This window comes from Phoca vitulina, unplaced genomic scaffold (genome assembly GCF_004348235.1).
Source record: "Phoca vitulina isolate PV1807 unplaced genomic scaffold, GSC_HSeal_1.0 scaffold3, whole genome shotgun sequence".
Lineage (NCBI taxonomy): Eukaryota > Metazoa > Chordata > Mammalia > Carnivora > Phocidae > Phoca > Phoca vitulina.
Window position 1 is genome coordinate 30,678,333 of NW_022589706.1, and position 23,568 is coordinate 30,701,900.

The 23,568-nt window shown below is 38.5% G+C and overlaps 1 protein-coding gene across 1 annotated transcript in view; it reads left to right on the forward strand.

The window, feature by feature from the left end:
- The window catches only part of GRXCR1 (glutaredoxin and cysteine rich domain containing 1), a 120,023-nt gene extending 98,571 nt beyond the window's left edge, over nucleotides 1-21,452 (forward strand). The window contains exons 3-4 of the mRNA XM_032400280.1: nucleotides 12,452-12,517; nucleotides 21,187-21,452. Of these exons, the coding sequence (XP_032256171.1) occupies nucleotides 12,452-12,517; nucleotides 21,187-21,366 (246 nt within the window). The 3' untranslated portion in view covers nucleotides 21,367-21,452. The remainder of the gene's footprint in view (nucleotides 1-12,451; nucleotides 12,518-21,186) is intronic.
- Nucleotides 21,453-23,568: the final 2,116 nt, after the last annotated feature.

Sequence of the window (23,568 nt, forward strand, 5' to 3'; positions counted from 1 at the left end):
GTGGGAAGTTTGTGAGCTTGAGACCGAGGTGAAACTGAGGTAGGTCAGAGAGCTGGGGCCATCTACACAGAATCCTATAGGTCACGGTATGAGATCTGGCTTCTGATATAAACGGAAGGCAGAGGTGTTCAATGCTTTTAATCAGGAGAATGGCAAGTGAAGTGACCCTTCTGACTTTATAGAATATTATTCTGGCCTCCATGGAGCGGAGAAGTGGATGCATGCAAGAATAAAAGCAGGGAAAGGGCCAACCCTTGGAGTAGGACGTCAGCCGTAGAGGTGCTGAAAAATGGGTGGATTCCAACTGAACATTGCAGGTGAATCAACAGGATTTCCTGATTGGGGTGGACGTGAGGTGATGAAAAGTGGAGTCAAGATTGATGGCTAGGATGCTCAGTGGAGGAACTGGCTGCTTGGTGGTACCTTTTATAGTTTAGTAACTTGGTGCTTTGGCTTTGAAAGCCTGGGTAGTTTCCATGTGAGGGTTTATGCTCCGGGCCTTGGAGGCCACCTCTTTTATGCATGCTAATAAAACTCTTTGGCTTTTATTCTCATACCTCATAATACCGTAACTGGTTAATTTTCTACTTTCAAATGTTTTTTTTTTTCCCATTTTGTTTTATTTTTAAAATGTTTCTGGGGCTCTCTTTATCTTAATTTTCTTAGTCTGCAGTGGCTTTGGTTATAATATTTTATTTCACTAATATCTATTTCCTAGTTTTTATTTGCTTCATTTTATCTAGTTTTCATTGATTATTTCTTTTTATTCTTGGAATCTACTTTTTTATTTTACTTTTTACTGCTTCAAGTATGCTTTCATTTCTCTTAGATTATTTCATCTTTTTAGTGTTAGTATATTATTTTGTATCTGTGACCGTGCTTTGCCTTATTAAATGGTTGGTAAGGTAAATGGTCATTTCATGGATGACTTTTGCATTAGCCCATCTTCTAAAGAAGAACACTACATATTTACCCTCTGGATGCTCCAAAACAGACCTTTCCTTTGACAGATGGCCTCTATTTCCACCCATTTACTTCTTTGCTTCAGGAAGGCAAATAGGAGATACACAGGTCAGAACCTTATAGCAGAAGTTTGCCTTCCCTGAAGGCATAAATGAAATGCTGAAATGGTCTAGGGGACCTAAGAAATGACAAGATCTAAAAACTATGTTCTTTATCATCTACCATCACTGAACATTAGGCAAAATTTGTAATTTATTAATATTATGGTGTGTGAGGATAATAATAAAGGTTATAGGAATAGTAGTAGGAATGGGCATTATTTATTGAGCACTTGCTATGTTCTATATTAAACTGTGGCTTAACAGGTTAGTATCATGCTTTATTCTCATAGCATCCCTTAGAGGTATGTGTATATATATGGGAAAAGGTGAAGTTCAGTGAAGAAAAACATAGACTTCAGAGCCAGGTAGATCTAGATGTGAACCTTGACCCTGACAACTGATAGCTGTGTGACAATCTTGAACAAGTACTCCTGTGACACTTACTTTCCTAATCTCTTTGAGTCTCAGTTTCCCTATTTTAAAACTTAGGATTTTAAAAAATGTTTTGCAGGGATACAGTAAAGATTAAATTGGGTAATGCTTGTAGAGCACATGGTTAATGGGAGGTGCTCGATAGACTACTAGAGGCTTCACTTAGGGCCATTGCTCAAACCCCTCCCTCCCCCACTCCTTAAGAACTGTCCTCCTGGCATTGTCCTACCCCTGCAATAACCAAGTTTCTCAAGAGATGAATCACGGGAGCCTTATAACTTTGAGAAAATCCCAAGCTTGCTTTCTTTGGAGGCCACAAAGGCCAAGACAAAGGGAAATGACAAAGGAGTACCGGGCTTTGTTCTTAGTCCAGATTTAGAGACCTGAGTTTTATTCATCCTTCCTGACCTGCCTACACAATTAGTTCCTCGGTGTTCTTCTCCAAAGAGAAGAAATTTCTGGCAGGGAGAGTTCCTAAAAGAAAGGGTAAAGAGTCTAAAAATATATATAGGATATCTCTCTGGACAAGGCTATTATTGCTATCCTGTTTTACTTCTTTTCCTAAATCTTATGGCTGAAAAAATTCTTAAATTTTGGGCAGTACCCAGGAGTTTATGCTGGCCTCCAACTCACTTCTATAACATCATCCTCATCCTATCTCTATCTATCTCTGTCTCTGTCTCTATATCCCTACATAAATCTGTCTATCTGTCCATCTGTCTGCCCAGCCATCCATCCATATGTATGTATATCTATATCTATGTATCTATGTGTTTATCCGCCATTTATACAACTCATAGGTTATTGGTTCAAACAAGGTAGATATTTATTTGCCTCTCAAGTAAGTCTGAGCTGGTAGTGGTCCAAAGGTATAGACTGTCTCTGCTCCATGAGAGATTTTTATCTTACTGCACCTCCCTTCAGGGTGAGTCCTCACTTCCTGTTTAAAAATGGCTCACCTCCATTACATTTTTTTCAGGCTTGTCAAAAGGTAAAAAGAATAAGTATAGGATGATCTGTTTGCTTTTAAGAGTCTGGCCTGGAAGCTGTACGCATCACTTCTGCTCACATCTCACTGGAAAGGTCTCAGCCCCATGGCTACATCTACTACACAGGAGGCTGGGGAAAACAGTCTTTCGCTATAAGCTGTGCGTAAATAAATTTCAAAGGATTCTCTGACTAAAAAGGAGAATGGATAGTGACAGTGGAGTGGGGGTAATTAATATTCTCTCCTCATCAATAATAGAAGGAGGATAGTTCCACAATAAGGAGGTCACTGCAGTTGATTTAAAAAAGAAAACAGTTGACAGTGAGGCTTTCAAAATAGATCTTTGGAATTAGGCTCAGTGGAAAATCCATTACTTCTACTAGTCTGCTGAAAACAACAAAAATAAACAAATACGATTCTCATTACTAAGGCTCTATGTGTGCCTGCCTGGTACTATGTTAAGCACGTCACATGCCTTATCTCATTTATTTCTTACAACCCTACCCGATAGTGATATTTTTCTCTTCATTTTATAGCTGAGAAAACTGAGGTTTTGAGGGCTTAAGTCCTTGCCCAAGCTGCACACCCAAATAAGTAGCAGGGACAGGATTTAATATGTGGCCGAACGCACAGTTTTAACTCCAGCCGTTCAGCCTTTCCAACATACCTTGTTACCCACTCGATTCACTTCCTTTCACCCTAGGCTTACAGAAAGATTCTCATATTCTTATCCTCTTGTTCTGAAGACACATAATAAACGGACTCAAACAGTGACTGACTCCATTAGAATGAAAGGAATCATGTGATTCATGGCTGGTGGGCTGGTTACTTTCTGTTTTCCCTTCCAGATCCATTCTTTCCCCTTCACTGGCCTGTTCTGAGCCAAAGAAAGGTAAACTTGACAGACGCAGAATCTTTTGCCTTCTGACTTCAGAGGGAGGCTAAGGGGGAAATCTGAGTGAGGCTGGATAGAGAGGCTATTTATGTTCTCTGCTCCCTTCAAGCTTAGGTGCAATTCGGGCAGTTGCTGAGTTCCTCTCAGCCCCCTTCCCATGGCTACCTCTTTTGTTAGGCTCTGTCATATAATACCTTCCTCAAGATTGCTAGACTTAGGGGTAGTTACAACTTCATTGTTGCCCACCCCCGGTGTTTCACCAAGTGAAGTGTTTGCTTAATGTCGTCCACACTTCTGTAGATTCTCCTTTCATTAGATGCTCCTCAGTTAAACTCTGGGCATCCAAGTTTAAAGATGCATTGGGTTATTCTCATGAGTTTAAAAAGAACGATTATGAGACAACTCATGACTCTTTAGCATTATAGTACCTTATAAAAATGGGACATCTGTTTCATTTCATGACCCTGAACTTCAGAACACTGCAGAAAAGTCTTTCTAGGTAGCAACTAGGTAGGGGTGATAATTTCACTAAGCTCATAATAAGAAAGAGTAATTTTTATTGAATGCATAAGCTTCAGTGATGATTCTTCAGTCACCTGTCCATGTCTAAACATCCTTGGATCCCATCTGGGATTTAGGCCTATTTAAGTAGGAGCTCCCTCCTATTAATGAAATTATAATTGACATTTTGATCAACTAATTATATCTCTCAATTCCCCTCACCATGTGAATCTTCCTCATATATTTTTCCTGCTGAGTGATTAAATATCCATGTTATCCAAGAAAAATAATCAACTTGGTTTTTTTCAGTAATATTTTTCACTAACTGTCCTTAGTTTCTGACTTCCCAGAGAGCCCTAGCTGAAAGCTAGTTAAATCTCTCATAATGAAGAATACATTAACAATTCTACAACTTAGCTAGAGAGTCTTCAAGTTTCATATCACATTTTCTTTTCTTTTTTTAAATTTAAATTCAATTAGCCAACATATAGTACATCATTAGTTGCAGAGGTAATGTTCAGCAATTCATCAGTTATGTATAACACCCAGTGCTCATCACATCACATGCACCTTTTTTAATAAGCCATTTTCATCCCAGTTTGTCTGACACTCCACCTCCTTTTTTTTTTTTATTGTGTTCTCTTTACTTTATGGTGACATCATCCAAAAACAATGTCATACTCCTGTTGATCTCCACTTTTCTTTTATTATTTATTGACTCTAGATAGGAAATGTTTGCAGATCAAATTTTGTGCACTCAGAATTAATCCTAAATTACAAATTTTCTCAAAGAGTTCAATAATAATAATAATAGTAATAATAATAATAATAATAATAATAAACAACTACCATTTATTGAATTCCTATTATGTATCATACAGTGTCCTAGACTTACATATTATCTTTTGTAATCTTTACAACAACACTATAAACATAATTATAGCCAATTTACAAATGAAACTGAATCTTAAAGAGTTTACCTTATTTGTCTAAGTTTAATTAATTTGTAAGTGGGGGCACCAGGATTGAATCTGGAGTCTTAGTCAGAAAACCTTTGGTTGTAAAAATGTACAAGTGAGACTACATCAAAACAAAAAGCTTCTGCACAGCAAAGGAAACCATCACCAAATGCAAAGGCAACCTACCAAATGAGAGAAAATATTTGCAAATCATATATCTGATAAAGGATTAATACCCAAAAATATAAAGAACACGTACAACTAGATAGCAAAAAGATAAGCAATCCAATTAAAAAATGGGCAGATGATCTTTTTTCCAAAGAAGACATATAGATGTTTAACAGGCCCATGAAAAGATGCTCAACGTTACTAATTATCAGGAAGATGCAAATATAAACCACAGTGAGATATCACCTCACACCTGTTAGAATGGCTATAATCAAAAAGACGAGAAAAAACAAGTGTTAGCGAGGGTGTAGTTACAAGGGAACCCTTGTGCACTGTTGGAGGGAAAGTCAATTGGCTCAGCTACAGTAGAAGACGCAATGGAGGTTTCTCACAAAATTACAACTAGAACTACCATATGATCCAGCAATTTCACTTCTGGGTATTTATCTAAAGAAAACAAAAGCACTAACTCAAAAAGGCATATGCACCCCCATGTTCACTGCAGCAATGTTTTCAATAGCCAAGACATGGAAACAACCTCAGTGTTCATCAGTGGATGAACGCATAAAGAAATTGTGATATGCATATATATTATATATATATAATTCAGCCATAAGAAAGAATGAAATCCTGTCATTTTTGACAACATGGATGGAGTTGAGGGCATCATGCTAGTAAGTGAAGTAAGTCAGACAGACAAAGGCAAATACCGTATGACCTTACTTATTTGTGGAATCTAAAGGAAAAAAAAAACCCAACGAATTCGTAGGTACAAAGAACAGATTGGTGGTTGCCAAAGGTGGGTGTGGGACAGGGAGGCAAAATAGGGGAAAGGGGCCAACAGGTACAAACTTCCAGTTATAAAATAAATAAATACTGGGGATGTCATGTGCAGCATGGTAACTATAGCCTACAATACTGCACTGTGTATGTGAAAGCTTCTAAGAGTAGATCTTAAAAGTTCTCATTGCTAGAAAAAAATGCATAACTATGTGCTGTTATGGACGTTAACCAGACTTATTGTGGTGTTCATGTTGCAACATACACAAATATTGAATCATTATGTTGTATACCTTAAACTAGTAAAATGTTATATATCAATTATATCTGAATTAAAAAAAAACTTTGGTGAACTTAATCACTGCATTCTAAAAATCAGTTTATGCAGAGAATTTTGTGACACAGTAGATAATAGTCTTAAGTCTATTAAATAAAACAATCTTCTGGCTTCTAGCTCAGCCCCTAATACTATCTTTTTTTTTTTTTTAACCTAGTGACTTGATGTCACTTTTATATGATTTTATATTAATTTTAAAGGAATAAGAACAAATAAATAAAGGAACAAGAGAGATGGCCTTCTGCATAGAAAAGAGAATAGTATATCCCCATGATCATCTACTTGGATGATATGGCTTTATTATAAAAAGATCAAGATGGGCCTCCATGAGAAATTGTTCTTTATAGCTACACTGAAAATAAGTGGCTGGGCATTAATTACCCAAAACCTAAATCACTGTCTTTGGCAGGCATTTTTTAAAACCCCAAAGTCAGTATTATATAATTACATAAAACAAGTCAACTAGTTTATAGTCAATTTTGCATTTTATTCTTCCTGCCAGGGACACAGGAAAACCGTGCTCTTTAGAATGAGATTCTCTATGGAGGTTTTACTGTGTTTTATAAGACACTGGAGGGATATCGCTACACCTACTTTGAACGTTTTCCAGGCCTAAGTGTTTGGTATAGAACTCCAGGGTCTCAATGGAGTTTGTTCATGTACTGGAGATGATCCAGAGTTGATTCCTAAAGTAAATTCTGCCTTTGTCAGCAGGGCTCAGGTGGCCTGTCTCCAGGGTTGATGTAACCTCCTGTTCTGGTGGGCATGGCAGCCCCAGAAACAAACATTTATTGAGCCCATCCTTTGGCAGTCACCGTGCTGGGTACTGGTTGAGCTCCTTGCCAACCCTGCCATCTGCTCTCCTGATTACACAGCAGAAAAATCCTTTAGCAACTGACACTAGAGAGTCCTGGCCTCCTCGTCTTCATCAGAGTGTGGCCTGCAGTGGTTTGCTCTTCACTTCCCATCAAGTGTCCTGCTGAAAGAAGCGATGGTTAGGAGAAAGCATTTACACCGTGTTCGTTCCTCTCACTCCTCTAGGTGTCTGGCATTCTATCATCAAATCGAATCAGCTTGCAGATTTACCTCCACCAAGGTGCATTTTGATTTATGCCTTTGCTTATCTGTCCTTTTTAAATCAGCCTTCATCATAAGAAACAGCCATTTGGAATTTAATGCTGTATTTACTACAAAACGGCTGAAGACATTAATATGGCGAATACTTATTGAGTATCTCTGGTGCAGCACACAAAGCACTGGGTCTGTGAAGAAGTCGTGGCCCCTGTAATCACTGTTGGGCTCGCTGTGCAGTGGGGCATAATGTGGTCTGAGAGCCCAGAGGAAGGAATACTGATTTTTGTCTGGGAAAATCAAAGAAGCTTCATCAGTAAGGTAACATATTGTTTGGGTTTGGAAGGACGTCGAGAAGTTTTCCAGGAGAGGGTGGGAAGGATAGAAGAAACTTTGGGCAAAGGTACAGATCATGGGCAATGGCACATTATCTCATGGAAGGACCTGGTAGGTCCAGGAGAAGGAGAGAGATTCAGAGTATCGGGAGTACATGATATTAAAGGACAGGGCTGGAAGGGCTGGTCCCACCAGATTGTGGAGGTTTTTGTCGACCATGCTGAGGAGTTTGGGTTTCATCCCAGTCACTAGAAGATACTCAGCAAGCAGTTTACTGGTAAAATAGAAAAAAATATATGGCAGGGAGGTAGTTAAGCGAGAGGCAAAAGGAGCCTGCTTGAAGCCAGCAGGAAGGATGAAAACTTGTACTATTTGAGTCAAGAGCCACTTCTGTGCTGGTATTTATTTGGAGACTATATTTTTATGGTTAATGAAAAAGCAGGGGTATTATTTATTATAGTAGCCAGATCGTCTAAAGTATTATGGTAAGGCATTGCGTTGTTTGACGACCATGCTAAGAAAAACTTTGTCTCAACTGAGGAGCTGGCTTAGAATTAAATTTAAGGCTCAATCCTAGCTATCATTTTGAAATGTATTTAGGACATTTCTTATGTCCTGAATTTTTATTCAAATTTTATTTTATTATATCATTGTATGGATCTTGTATTGTGGGCAACTTTCTTAGTAAGATGAAGTGGTATGTGAATAAATGTCAATAAAAATTAAAACAAAATAATATGTAATATATATGTATAACACACAATATGCTTATATGTATATATACATTAAAAGTTGTGTTTGGTTTTGGTTAATGAGAACATTTTTTTTTAGTTCTTCTGGACCTCTCAGAAATTTCAGGTCAATGGTTTCCAAACGTGGGTGTTCAATGCGGACTCGCAGAGCCTGGATATCAGCATGGAGATCCATCAGCCTGGAGACAGCTAAAATCTATATGAGTGACTTTAAGTAATTCTTTGGAAAAAAGTACTTACGTGTTTGTATTTGTTTATTTTGGTTTTCGATGATGATGTTTGGAAACCCCTGACCTACAACTCTTCACAGAGATCTGGAAGAGTATGATGAATCTAAGCTGGCTTATACCAACTTTATGTTCTCCTCAGCTTATTGGTAAAATAGACTGCTCACACTGTGGCCTGGTATCTTCCCTATGTTTCTTCCAGGGCACCAATCCAAAATACTATGCAGAATCTGATAGGAAGTTTCATTGAACATAATTTTTCTCATTTTGGATCAAAGGAAATGGTGACCATAAAAAGTTGTGTACATATGATATTTGGTAGTCTTATTTCCCTAATTAATTTCCTTCCTTTCATTCTATCTATGTGCTCAGTTACCTACTCGTTTTCATAAAGATAACAGCTTAATCATTACTTTACAGAGTTTTCCCTAATCTTGTTGATTAGGTTAATTACACCTTACTATATATACTTTTACAACATCTTGTACCAACATCTCTTTTGTGGTATTTATGACAGTGATAAATTTACATTTATGTGTGTGATCTTTTGTTTAACATCTGTCTCCTCCAAAAGATTTTACCTCCCTCAGTACAGGGAGCCTTTTTGTTTGTTTGTTTATTGTTTATATCTCTAACACTTAGCACAGTGCCTAACCCATCATGGAGGCTCCAAACTGTTGAATGTGGTAATAGGTGAATGAACATAAGTATGAATGAGTATGGTGGCATGTTTTTGCACATTCATGGATCAAAAATGTTGGGTAAGTGTCTGGCAGTCCTAATCAGCAAGGGGCTGATAACTTTTCTCAACTTGTTCTTGTTCCTTGAAGGTGTGAGTCTCTTTTTGGTGATTTATATGAGGAACGATTATGTAGAGTGTCTTATCTTCATCTGAGAAGCTTGTTACATGTAAAATAAAGTGGTTTGTTCACATGTCACAGCTCACTGCTCAGAATTTTAAGGTGGGAAGAATTTGAGAATAGAGCTAATTTCATGTATTGAAGTTGATAATGAAGTAAGTCTTTTCCTGGAATATGCAGTGTATTTGAAATAACCAAATAAGGCATGACACTGACCTAAGAAGGAAACTGGGATGTTCCTTAGCTTCTCTGGCACATTCAAATGAATTGTTTAGAGTCCTTGCAGTGAAAGCTTGCACTCACTTGACTTTCTTGGGCACCTTGTCAGCAGGGAATCCTAATCATAAACGGTCATGTTCCGCAGACTAGGATTTATCTGTAGCATTTTTTTCACTAATAAATTGTATCAATGAGCAGACAGCATGCATGGCATCATGGAAAGAGTGCAGGTTTTAGAGGCAGTGTGACCTGAATTCAAGATCTGGCTAGGCTTTGTGTTGATGAACTAAAAGGTGCTGGGCATGTTCCTTATTTCCTTCAAACTTTATTTTCTTTATTTAAAAAAATGAGATAATAATGCTTACTTTGCACTGATGATTAAAAGAGCCAGTGTCTATAAAGCACCCCACACATTCCTATTATCATTAATTTCAGGATTGTATTAATTTTCAGAAAAAAAATCTGAATCACTGAAAAATACATTAGAAATATTTCCATAGGTATCCTGGAAGTCTTGGAAAACTATGCCAAGGAAGAGAAAGATTAATTAATTTCTACTTGTGTGGAACTGAATGGTAGACTTACATGCTTGCACTTAGGTTCGGCAAGGACAGGGTCAGGTGGAGGTTGGGGACGCGGGACCCAGTGGGGAGGCGGGGGACTTTGACTACTGTTCCTGCTCAGTAGTTGGCAAAAGAGCAGAAGGCTCATTCTGAGCAAATGATCTGAGGGCCGGCCAGGTGGACTTGTGGGTGGAGGCTATGCTGAGTAGCAGCCGTTGAGAGAGCACCGAGTCCTCAGCTCCCAGGTCCCCGGTACAGAGCAGAATTTTTCCCACCTTCAGCACTTGGTACACCACCTATGCACCAGACCCCAGGCGTGTCTTGAAGAGCAGGTGACTGTCATGCATTTAGGTATATATATTGCTTAATGTGAGCAAAGCCTGTGTTTCTATTGAAACGCAGAACCTGCTCTTGCACTATTGATGGTGCTGGAATTACTTGGCTGAGGCAGGGCAAATTGCATGTATTGATGGGTAATGAGAAGTCCTTTCCTGGCCTATTCATTGTATTTTAAACAACTGACTAAGGCTCATTGACAGCTGAGATAAGAAAAGTGCTGGGAAGCAGATGTGTGATAGCTTCTCTGGGATATTCATTTTGTTTGGGGTCATTGTGGTGCATGTGCTTTCATTGAGGAAAAATGAGTCATATATTCTCCTCGCTGCTTTCGCTCATGGACGAGATTCCCCAGGAGCTTTTCCCATTTTAGCACGTAGCTGACTCATAAAAGAAATAGAATGCAGCAAAAGTAGAATATTACCAGTTATGGCTACGATTTAGAATTTCATGTTTTCTTTGCTGCTTTTGTTACCTTGGTTCCCACTGTAGGTGTCTCTTTGTACTCCTGGCCAAGCCACCCCCAAGTAAAAGAATATAACCTGCCCTGTAGAGCTACATCTATCCTTTGGAACCCTGCATCTTCATTCATAGTACTTTTTAATATATCAAGTTGACATTTCTGATGGTGATTAAGATGACATGAGTTTTATAAGATAAACTGAAATAAAATCCAGAACTAAAGGCTCCTCTACACCAGTTTGAAAATTGCCTACGCTGTCTTAGAAACCTCCCTTAAGCTTCAGAGTCCAGATCAAATGCCACTAACCTCAGAAAGCCTTCTCTGCCCTCAATAAGCAGATCCTTCCCACCCATATTAGGATTTCCTCGCTGTCCTTCTCTGCACCACCCACTTGACACTTTCCCTTTCCATTCTACGTTGTGGCTTACTTTGTTGGGTGTTTGCATAAAAATCTATTGTAACCTTCTTAAGTACAAAGACCTTTTAAATTTTTTTAAGTGAGTCTTTGAGTTTTCCACCCAGCCCCGTGCGCAGAGGAATCCAAGAAGCATTTACTGTGTGATGCTATTTCTCCCCGTCTTGTTGATTAATCAAAAGTTGATTCAACACCTCTTCTGTGCCAGCAACTGTTATGGTCTCTGCCTTTGATCAGAAATAATTTCCTTCCTTCTGTATGCCTCTACTTTGGGAAATCGAGTAGGAGAATGTAAGAGGCTGGGCAGGAAAGGAGAACGCGGTAGTTGGAAGAAACACTGTGAGTTTGTTGGAAAGTGTGAACATTGCCCCTGTTCTCGGTTTCATGGTCAAGTTTGGGATTGGCTCAGGGTTGCATTCAGATTTCTCCAGGAATCTGGCACGTTTCCTTCCATGTGGGGTGAGTTCCCTTCTTGTGTTCAAATTCCCATTCTGCTTGCTTTCTGCGTGGCCTTGGAATTGTTGCTTAATCTCACTGAGGCTCACTTTGTGCTATTAATAGAGTCTACCACTTCTAATCAGATGATGTTGGCTGCCTGGTTCATAATGCGTGCTTAATTTGTGTCAGTGGTTATTAATTTCATTATTGCTATTAGCTGCTGCTATCTTTACATCCATGACTGTAAAAAGGGTCATGTCAGCACTGCTGGGAATAGGGTGGAGACAGCCCCGGCTGGGAATTTGCTCAATGGTCTCCTTTTCCAGATGGCAGAACTGAACAACTCTGAGGCGGGGTGCTGGAACCTTCCATATCTGGATGTAATCTGACAGTTGTGGGCTTCCCAGCTCTCACCTCCTGCTGGCAGTCTTCCTTCTGCTCCCACTAAGCCTTACTAAATGGGAGAATATGTGAAGGGAAAAAGAAATTTCCTCCCTTCTTTGGCCTCCTGGTTGTAAGTTTACTTAGATCTTAAGGGAAGAATGGTGTTCATATCTTGTGGGTTAAGCTCTCTCCTGGCTAGAACTTTGTTTCCTCCAATACTAACAAAATGGATTTTCTCCCCCCCGACCCTTTCTTGTTAATAGGGTGCTGAGAAAATTTTGTCAATGAATGAATCAGGAGAACTGCAAGACCTCTTAACCAAAATTGAGGTAATTGTGCTTTTAGCAACTTATTTTTAGTAATCAAAATGTTAAACACATTCTGATTGTAATTGAGTTTTCCTAATTGCATTTTTCTCCTCATGTTCTTACAAATATGGAACAGGGTACGTGTGGTAGTTTTAATTTGATATCACCTGCCATTAGGTTTGCTCCAGCTGGAGTGACTTTGGTGTTAGCTTCTCCCAACCTCATACTATTAGATGAGAATTCCAGTCAGCATTATTAGAGCCTAATTCTTCGTAATAGAGATGTTGATGAGGTGTTTCAGAATCAGGCAATTGTCTTGAAGCACATTTACAATTTTTCATTTAAATTATTTTTCCCATGGACCAGCTTATCATTTCTAAAGATTACAGAAAAATGGTTTCTCCAAAAGTGCACACTTTAATTTTGTTCCAATCCTTATAATTATAGCATCAGAGCAGTGCTTGGTTCAAATATATAATGTATCAAATCAATATGGAACCAGGAAGCCCTCCGCTAAACTATTTTATCAGCCTGTTTCTCTCTATCAGTAGGAAAGTCATATGTTTTCTTGCCCAAACTGGGACACTTTGAGAGTGAAAAGGGTCTATTAATAATTGTTCTGGGCCTGCACACATGAACCAGGACACTCCCAGGTGAACTGGGCAATATGGTCACCCAGTATCTATCTATACGCCACTACCAGCTTTCTTGCTTTAGTTTCCTTTACTGACCTCATGTCTGATTCTCTACCATTTTTTGTACCTCACCTGAAAGAGAGAACTATTTGTGGCTTCTTCCTACCATTCCTTTGTGCAAGCTGTCTTGTCTGACTAGAATGCTCTTGGTCCAATTCCTCATTTCCTTCCACCATCTTCAAAACCAACATAGAGTATCCCTTCTTCCCCAAATCATTCCTGGTCTCTCTCACCTTGGAATTCCTATAACTCTCTTTTTGTTGGATGCTTATCAAATTTTTTTTGACTTTTGTATTATTTTTCTTTGGTTGTTTGACTCATGTCCCAAATGAACTATGTATGCCTTGGTTTTAGGAGTCATGTCTTATTCATATTGTGATCTTTTCCAAAGGACAAATACAATGAGGGCAGGTACTCCATAGTTTGAAACTCCTCTCAGCTTGAAAATCTGTATGTATGGATTTATTTTTTTCCTTTTGTCTCTATACTCGACTCCAACCTCTTGAAACCATTAATTTGGCATATCTTTTTATTTAAATGATTTAACTGGGTTAAAGTGTATTATTATTTTCTGTGTACATTTTTAATTTATGTAATGCTGTTATGTACTTTACCTAATTTTGTTGCAAATTATTTTCACTAGATGCTATGTTTTTAAGGACCATCTATGTTACTGTATGAACATTTAATCCATTTCTTCTAACTACTCCATGATGGAAATATTTTATATCTGTATTATCCAAAGTAGGAGCCACAGGCTACATATGGCTACTGAGCACTTTATAACCACTACTATCATGAGTAATATGGCTAGTGTGACTGAGAAACTGAAATTTTAATTTTATTTAATTTTACTTGATTTAAAATTAAATTTAAATAGCCACATGTGGCCAGTGGCTCCTGTTTTGGACAGTGCAGCTCCGTGGTGACCACCCACTATTTTTTACCTACCTACTTTTCCACCAGTGGATACCCCAATGTCCTTCAACACCCTTCTCAAACAGTGCTGCCAGGAACAGCCTTGAACATGTTCCCTTATGGATTTCTCTGGGAGTAGAAATTGCTTAAGCATACACTTAATTTTCCAGGTAGATGGGTCTCTGAAATGGTTGCACCTTGCAGATATTCCCTCTTGTAGAGAAAGAAGTTTAGTGTGTTCCCACATTCTTTTATTTGTTTGTTTCTGCATTCTTTACTCTTTTATATTGTTCTCTAATGTATTGTTCTCTAATTTTTGCTAGGGTATAGGTGTAAATATATATTGCCCTTTTGTTCTAATTTACATTTTCCTGATTACCACTGAGTTTAGGTATCTCATTTATGCTTGTTAGATTTTAAATTTCTTGTGTGAATTGTGTATTCTTACACCTTACATCTTAAAAGTCTTGGAATTGTCTTTTTTTTCTTGGTTGGTTTTCAGAAGCCCCTTCTGTATTCTAAATAATTTTTTGTTTGTTTTAGTCATTGTCAGTATTTCCTTTCCTTTTTTCAGTTTCTTTCATGATGTCCTTCATCCAATAGAAATCCTCTGATATAATCAAATTGATCATTCTTCCTCATAATGAAGTAAACTTTCATCTTAAGTTCACATAATTATCATCCTATATTACTTTCTATTAACTTTATAACATTTCACATCTAGGTCTTAATTCATATGGAATGCACTTTCATTTTCTTTTCTTTTCTTTCTTTCTTTTTTTTTTTTTTTTGTTTGTTAGTAAAGCGATAGAAGTTTATTAAGTGAAGATACAGAAAAAGTTCTCAGGAGTGAGAAGGGTCCCAACAGGGTTGCCCTTCATTTTCTTACTTATGATGAGATAGTTTCCCCAAATCACCTATTAAATAATCTACTATTTTTTTATTGCTTTGTTGTGCCAATTTTATATCATAGTAAATCCCCATTTATACTTGGGTCTTGGTTTAAGTTCTCTAGTCAGTTCCATAGTCTGTTCTTATTGTACCAATGTCATACTGTTTTCATTTCTGTGGTTTAACAGCATCTTTTAGAGTCATATAGGGTAAATCTCTCTCATTCTTTTTAAAGATTGATGATTGGCTTAGCTGTTCATGGACTTTTATTCTTTGAGTCTATAATCCCTTAATTCAACTTGATTAACACCATCATGCTATATAAATATAACCTTTCTCCCTCAGCTCAAATATTTTGGAAAGAAGATTTTTTTCTCTTCATTAAGTCTGTCTCCATTCTACAGATGACACAAATAAGGTGCAAATATTTAAGACTGTTCGTGATGTTGAAAAGAATTGTATGGTACTGGCTTCTGCTGTTGTAGTTGCTGTAAGGTGCTATAACTCTATTGGGCTGCTTTTCCCATATAACAAAACTGGTAGAGAAATTGCAGCTGTCCAAGAAAGCCCTAAACTCTGCTGAAAAGGAGGCTTAAGACTCACTAACCTAGGTAATGATACTGACCTTCAGGAGAGGCAATTGGAAGAGCCAAGAAAAGTGGATAAGTGATGCAAGATTCAGGTCTAAACCCATCCCATTCTTCAAGTTGACTTTTGGCAGCAGAGTAGGAGTTAAATATTCATGAGGTTGGAAACATTGGAGACTTAACTAGGTAGCAAGTAATATTCTTGATGTTTTACATGTATTGAGTCATTGAAACCTCACAACAATTCGGCAGGTTGGGTTCTGTTATTATCCTCATTTTACTGACAAGGAAATGGAGGCACAGAGGATTAGATCACTTGCTGAAGATCTTACACATAGTGTTTGATTCATGATTCTAATCACCTTGACTCCAAAGCCCATGGTCTTAAGCATGAATCTATGCTGCCATGACTCTCAAATTAAGTGGCATGTAGTTGTCTGGGAAATCTGACCATATGTGGCAAGACCCAAGGCTCAAGTAGACAGAGCATTAGGTCCAGGGAACAGGCTAGATTTTAACACTAGGCTCTTGGAAACTAGGGGTGGGGCATCCTGGAAGATAGGTAAATTGGTGATAACTTTCAAGAGAAACCAGACAGACCTTGCCAGGTTCTAGTTTGCTGTTACTTGGTGCTACATGGTAGACAATGACTGTCCTGGTCCTCATAATTCGGGTCCTAGTTTTCAGTATTTTATGTAGGATAATGCTTGGGTGAGAAGGATGAAATGAAAACACCATTTGAGTAAAATTTATTTATTTATATATTTATGAATTCCTTTATATGAATAAACAAGCTGGAGATTAGAAGCAAAGAAGTGTTTAAGGCTCCCCCTAAACAATAACCATGATGGATAGCTGATCCTGCTGGAGTCCACACAGAGAAAGCCAGGGGAGCCTTGAGATGTATTAACAAACACCTGGTTATGGCAGATACTGAATTAAAGATTGCAGATGGTAGAGACGCTCCACGTAAGCTTTAGCCTCGCTATTTTTTTTAAAGATATGAACAAACATTCTTGTCATTCTAATGAGATTGCCAACATAGTGTCCATTTCCTGTACTTTTTTCTTGTAAAATCTGACTCTCCCCTGAGGGCTGGTGACTACTTATTTATTGTTCATGAAGAACAGAAGTAAGATTTTCAGCTACACATGGAGGATGCTATGGGTATTTTTACAGGGCATTGGAGCTGCCAGAAACTGTCCTAACCCTCCCTGGAGAAACAGAGTTCTGGATGATCACCCCTTGCCCCTCCCGCTGGGGGTGGCCATGGCGTATTCATAGACCACAGCAGGAGAGCACCACCCACTCACCTGGGAAATCAGGCCATGTACCCTGTCTGCCTCTCTCTGAAATCTGAACATCTTTTTAAGTAGGTCTGTGGCAATCCATCACCCGGGGTTCAAGAATCGGACCCATATATTTAGACTTACACATTTAGGATAGTAAGCTACAAATTTCCTCTGTGTCTGCATTTTGTTCAGTGGCTTCTTTCTCAAGTCTGCAAATGGAGGGTGCTGGAAACTCTGATTATCAGGAAAGATTGTGTCTATTAGCAGCTTGATCAGACAGAGGTGTTTAGCAGGCACTTAACAAGCATTTGCTGCATTAAATTGTTGACTATAGTTTAAAACAAAATACATAGACAGAGGTAAATTGTTCAGAGATGATTATATGCCAAGTGTGCACTCTTTGACAGTTTGTTATGTGGATAAATTTGCTCCATAGACAACTTGGATGAGGTTTATGGTTACAGGAACTCAGATAAATTACTTCCTCTTTGCTGGAATACGTAAGAGTCTTTCAAGCTCTACTAGAATAGGAGTGGGCAATCTGAGGTTAAAAATAATAAATATATTCATTTCCTAATCTCGAGGAAGATACTGAAAGCCTTTGATGTTTCTATATTAGATAAGGGGAAAATCTCTTTATATTTCTGAATTTGAGTTTGTGCTACAAAGGAAATCTATTTGATAGCCATTCATGAGTTCTCCCCTTTTATCCTTGTTCCCTTGGTCCTTTGTTAGAGACTCTGGAGTTCTGTGTTTCAATTCAGATGATTGCAGTATGGAGTAGACTTATGCAAAGACCTAAGGGTAGGGCTGAGAGCTACTACGAAGTGAACAGGGAAGTGTCTGGCTCACTGCTTTATCCCCAGTGCCTTGTACAGTGTCTGGCAAATAGACACTCAATATCTGTGGAATGGATGAATACATGAAAGTGTCTCACCTGCTGAGTATCTATTTGTTTAAAGTCTCTCACCAAGTATATGTGAACAGAAATAGGTAAAAGGAGAGGATGACTTCTCCTTCCTTTTTTCTTGAATTCCACCCCAAAGAGACATGCCTCTACCCAAACCCCCATTCCAAAGAATGGCCATTCTGTAGACTCAGTCCTCTGTGTGTTAGTCTCACCCAGGTCTGCATAATTTCTTGCTTTGCTGGGCTACAGGGCATGGAAAAACTAATTGCTTCACATTCAATGTTTCTGCAGTAAATCTCTTCATTGAAAGAGAAAGTCTGTTTTGTTGCTATGAATAATAACTATTGTTAACTTCGGTTACTCCTTCTTCCTCCTTCCTAGAACATTGTCCCTGTTTAGGGGACTTTTCTAGCTGTTTCAACATCTGTCCTGAGGGTGGAACCATCTATTTAGCTGCATCTAATACATCGAATCCAAGCCAGTTTTTCCTCTTTGTTGAAACTCTTTTAAGTTGGAACCATAGTCTGATGAAAGTATAACATTATAACAAAAGTGCTCTCTGAAGGAGACAGCTAGAAATGACTGAATTATTTATTTTTATTAGAAGAACAAATGGAGTAGATTGTGCTGGATGACTTAACAGGAATGAGATTCCTGGAGGCTAATAGAGCAGTGGGAGCTCCAGACCTGCTCACCGCCCCCCACACTTCTATTTCAGTCACAGCACTCATCATGTTAACTCTTTTAGGTTTAGGGATCCCATGTAATATGTTATTGGAGACGAGCATGGATGTAAATAAAGTTAAAAACTACTATTAAAGAGGAATGACCATGGGATTTGCTCTTTTTTTGTTGTTTTTATTTAAATTCCAGTTAGTTAGCATACAGTGTAATATTAGTTTCAGGCATACAATATAGTGATTCAACACGTCCATGCAACACCTGATGCTCATCACAACAAGTGCACTCCTTCATCCCCATCACGTATTTAAACCATCGCCCCCTGCCTCCCCTCTGATAACTGTGTTTGTTCTGTATAGTTACGAGTCTCTTTCTTGGTTTGCCTCTCTCTCTCTTTTTTTCCCCCAATGATCATTTGTTTTGTTTCTTAAATTCCACATATGAGTGAAACCATACTGTTTTTGTCTTTCTCTGACTTATTTCACTTAGCATAATATTCTCTAGCTCCATCCACGTCCTTGCAAATGGCAAGATTTCATTCTTTTAGATGGCTGAGTAATATTCCATTGCATATATCTGCCACATCTTCTTTATCCATTCAAGTATCAAGGGACACTTGGGCTGTTTCCATAGTTTGACAATATTTGGTACATACCTATACAAAAATTTATTTGTAGTCTATCTGAAATTCAAATTAACTGGGCATGTCATATTTTTAATTGCAAAATTTGATAACCCTATTCGACTTGGAACCCAGACCTAGTTATAATCTAGCGCTAATGGGTGAAGTCCTGGACTCAGGGGTCCTGCAGGTCCTTTCTCTAGGACCTAGGCCAGCCCAACATCTGTTCTGACAAGTCAGGGCTCTTGCTGTACAAGTCCTTATATATTTTTGATATAAACTTCTAGCATAGCTCTAGTGAATGTCAAGGGCCTATCTTTATCATATTTTTCTAAAATTTGACAAGAACACCATTATTTACTAATTCTCCTATAATTTGCTTTTAAACTCCCTTCATTTCCTATCCTGAGAGCTACTAAAAGTAGCTCCTTTTCCTATGAAGGAATTTCTTCATTTCCTAAAGAAGGGGCTTTTCTAAAGACTTTTTAATATTATGTAAGATTATAAATTCACTATACCATGTTTTGGTCAATTCTTGCACAAAGGAATGACAAAACCCCACCTACATAGTAACTAGATTGCTGTACATGCTCAATCTAACTTTTTGGGACAGTTTTGAATCTATAATCTCGATAAAGTTCCTTGTTTGTTTCATTCAGCTTGCCAGTCACTACTTTCCATCAAAGTGGTGCTAAAAATGAGATATTACATGTATTTTGCCATCTTGCTATAATAGCTAAGTCAAACTGTAATTGCAAGTGAACTTTGCTATATAGAGAAAATGTGTATCTGAAAAGGAGTCTGGGAACATACAAATTTTCAGGCAATCATGCCCTTAATGTTTGTTCCCCAAAGTGCATTCCTTAAGGTACTAATTGTGAGAGAATTATAGTTGTTTCCTCGGAAAAGGGTTATCATAGCTGTATGTCCTGGGAAAATGGTGGGTTAAACCTAATTAATCAGGTTCCTTTTCATTTGGGTGCTTTGGAGACTTTAGTATGTGCAGTTGTGAGTCTCTAGAGAACAGCCATACATATGTGTATGTAAAATATGTTTGTCTGAGTGTGTTTCTGTGGGTGTGTATAGATTCATATTTTCCAATCTTATTTTAACAATTGTTCTCTTCACAAAGCCAAGCTTTCAAACATTGCTGCAGACTCCTATTTTGCAAGTCAGAAGCTTGGTCTTAATTCACTTTTCTTTCTGTATGCATTCTGTAATGACTCCGTCCTAATCTCTCCACAGCTGATGGATACCACTGGTGGACTCCAGCAAAGGATATGTGCTCAAAGAAGCAAATAGAAATGTGTGTGAATAATTTTCAAAATATTATCCTCAACATACCGCATAGTTATTTTTATTCTAGTAGGAGGGTATTCTATCTTTACTTGAGGTAGAACGGTGGATAGCCATTGTGGGAAGTTTTATGGACTTAGATAAATGTCTTAAGATTTCAATGCCTATTTCCTTAAGTATAAAATGAGGGTAAAGATGCCTGAATTATCTGTTTTGCAGTAGAAGGTGTCTGTATGTGTAAAGGAGGGGTAAGGAAAGATTCTACACAATAAGGCATTTGAGAGTGCTTTTAAAAAAACAAAGCATTATTCAAATGTGCAATACCACAACAAATCTTCAGTTGGTAGTGGCTTCTCCATTCTTCAGCTTTTAGTTTTCTGATTTTCCAGACTCACTATTAGTGATACTCTTCTATAAACAAAGATATAAAACTGTTAAGAGATACTAAAGGGAAAGCTACAGTACTTTCCCCTAATGCGAAGAACCATTTCCTGAATTGCTTGGTTTGTAAATATGTGTTTTCATATGATAGATTTCCTGGGATATGGACCCTTTGACCTAAAATGTACCAGCCTTCACAAACCAAGGTTGTGCTATTGACGGCCATCAATGGGATAATAAGGGAAACTTCAGCGAGCTTTCCCCCTGGGTCTAATGTGCATAAATGGTCGGTGATTTCAAGTCCACAGCCATATTATGCCAATATTATTTTATGACCATCCACAATACAGAATGACAGGAAGGCTGATTGAGTTGTTCATGCTAACGCATTTTCTGTCCTCTCTTGTCCCTCTACAGAGAGTGCAGCATCCACATGAGTGTCCCTCCTGTGGAGGCTTTGGCTTTCTTCCGTGCTCCGTCTGCCACGGGAGCAAGATGTCAGTGTTTCGAAACTGCTTTACAGACTCTTTCAAAGCTTTGAAGTGTACGGCCTGCAACGAGAATGGTCTTCAGCGCTGTAAGAGCTGTGCTGGTTAGGTGGACCTCCCACCCGGGGAGCACCTCGTTTTATTTACCAAAGTCAGTTGTATGGTTTATACTTTTTTTTTTTTTTTAAAGGTCATGTTTATGGACTAATCAATAAACTTTGTTTATTGTAATTGCCTTTGTTTTGAATTTTTGCTGTGGCTGTTTTCATTGATTTATTAAATAAATGTTTGTTTCACAACGATGTGCCATGCCCTGTGCTAGACCCTGGTTCCTACTTGAAATTAATGGAGTGCCCAGGAGCATTCCAGGATATCCAAACTCTGATTTGTTAAATGTGTTTGGTTTCCTGAAGAGAAGACAAAATATGTCTAATGGTGCCTATTGCAGTGTCACCCTTTTGTCTAGAATGAGTTAATCCAACTCCCGAGATGCATAACACGTTTCTATGTATCTCAGCTACAGAGAGAAAGAGAGCTCTGGATAGTGGAAAAGAATATGATCATATTTATACTTAGTAGAATTTTTTAAAGCTGTAAAACAGTCTTGGAGCTCATGACATGAATGATAAATCATTCATGTTATCAGGTGGATTTCTTGGTGATGATATATATAAAAGCCACCAGAAGACTTATCTGGACTTAGTTTTTTAAATATTTGCTTTGTGCTATTGATGCTGAACACCCTCCAAAAAGGTGCTATTGTGCTTCTGAGCCGGACATAGTTTGAACACACAGTCAATGTTAGCAAAGTGGACAAAAAGAAATTTTGTTATAATTATTGGTTGATGCCTACTTGTACATGCATCTGTATCCTGATGGATTCCGTTATGAATGACTTTAATAAATCACTTGCTCAATATTTGTGAAAAGGTAATCAAAACATTTTACACTGTGGGGGCGCCTGGGTGGCTCAGTCGGTTGGGCGGCTGCCTTCGGCTCAGGTCATGATCCCAGGGTCCTGGGATCGAGCCCCGCATCGGTCTCCCTGCTCAGCAGAGAGCCTGCTTCTCCCTTTCCCTCTGCCTGCCGCTCTGCCTACTTGTGCTCTCTAACTCTCTGTCAAATAAATAAATTTAAAAAAGAAAAAAAAAAAAACATTTTACACTGTGGCGTTGTAGAAAGCTATAATCTTTACCGAGTACTTTCTTATCGGTGAGGCTTAGTATAAAGTACGGTTTCTATTCTCAAGTGGCTCACACTCTAAGAAGGAAGAAAGTGTTAAATAAGTATAGGCAAGATGAGTCTTATACCACAAATGGGACAGTGTGCTACGGGAATTATAGCAGCAGAACCAACCTGTATGCATTAGAAATGGTAAGAAAAGGGGCGCCTGGGTGGCTCAGTTGGTTAAGCAACTGCCTTCGGCTCAGGTCATGATCCCAGGGTCCTGGGATCGAGCCCCACGTCAGGCTCCCTGCTCAGCAGAGAGCCTGCTTCTCCCTCTCCCTCTGCCTGCTGCTCTGCCTACTTGTGCTATCTGTCAAATAAATAAATAAAATCTTAAAAAAAAACAACAAAAAACAAAAAAAAAGAAATGGTAAGAAAAAACTTTGTGGAGCAACTGATGTTTCAACTCCTGCATGAAGGATAATTGGAAACAAGGTAGCCACAGAGCAGGGGTGACTGTGCTCCAGGTAAAGGAATAGCGGATGTGGAGACCCAGAGGTCAGAGAAAAGTTGTGTGTTTGAGGAACTGTAAGAAATCCAATATGGGGAGTGATAATCAGTGAGAGTGGAATGGTTTCTAGCAGGCTAAGCCTCCTACTCACAGCACATTTATTTTGAACAAAATAATGAAAAATAAAAACTGTCAAAGACATTGGAAAACGACTACAACCAGAAAGGAACTGGAAGGGATTCAGTCACTGGAAGAAGGGAAACAAACAAATGCATCTACATTTATCCTGCTTATCCTCTGAAAACACTTCCCAGTTTGCACAGAATTTAGCCCATAATGAAAGTGCAAACTTATCTGACTAAAGAAATAAATGTTGACATTTGCGGTTGCAGGATGCCTGGAACTAAATGGAAAATTCTAAGAAATGAGAGCACCAAACAGAGGGGAGCCACCAAATCTGCTTATTAATTCCACCTAAATCCTGGGCTGATTCCTAACAGACCTATGCAGAGTAACCAGTTTCAATGTGTGGGGGTTTTCCCCACACCACCAAGCAATTCTCTGTCACCCGCTGGGAGGTCCTACAGTTCAACTCAATTCTGACACTGTCTACCAGGAGATGGTGTCAGGTCC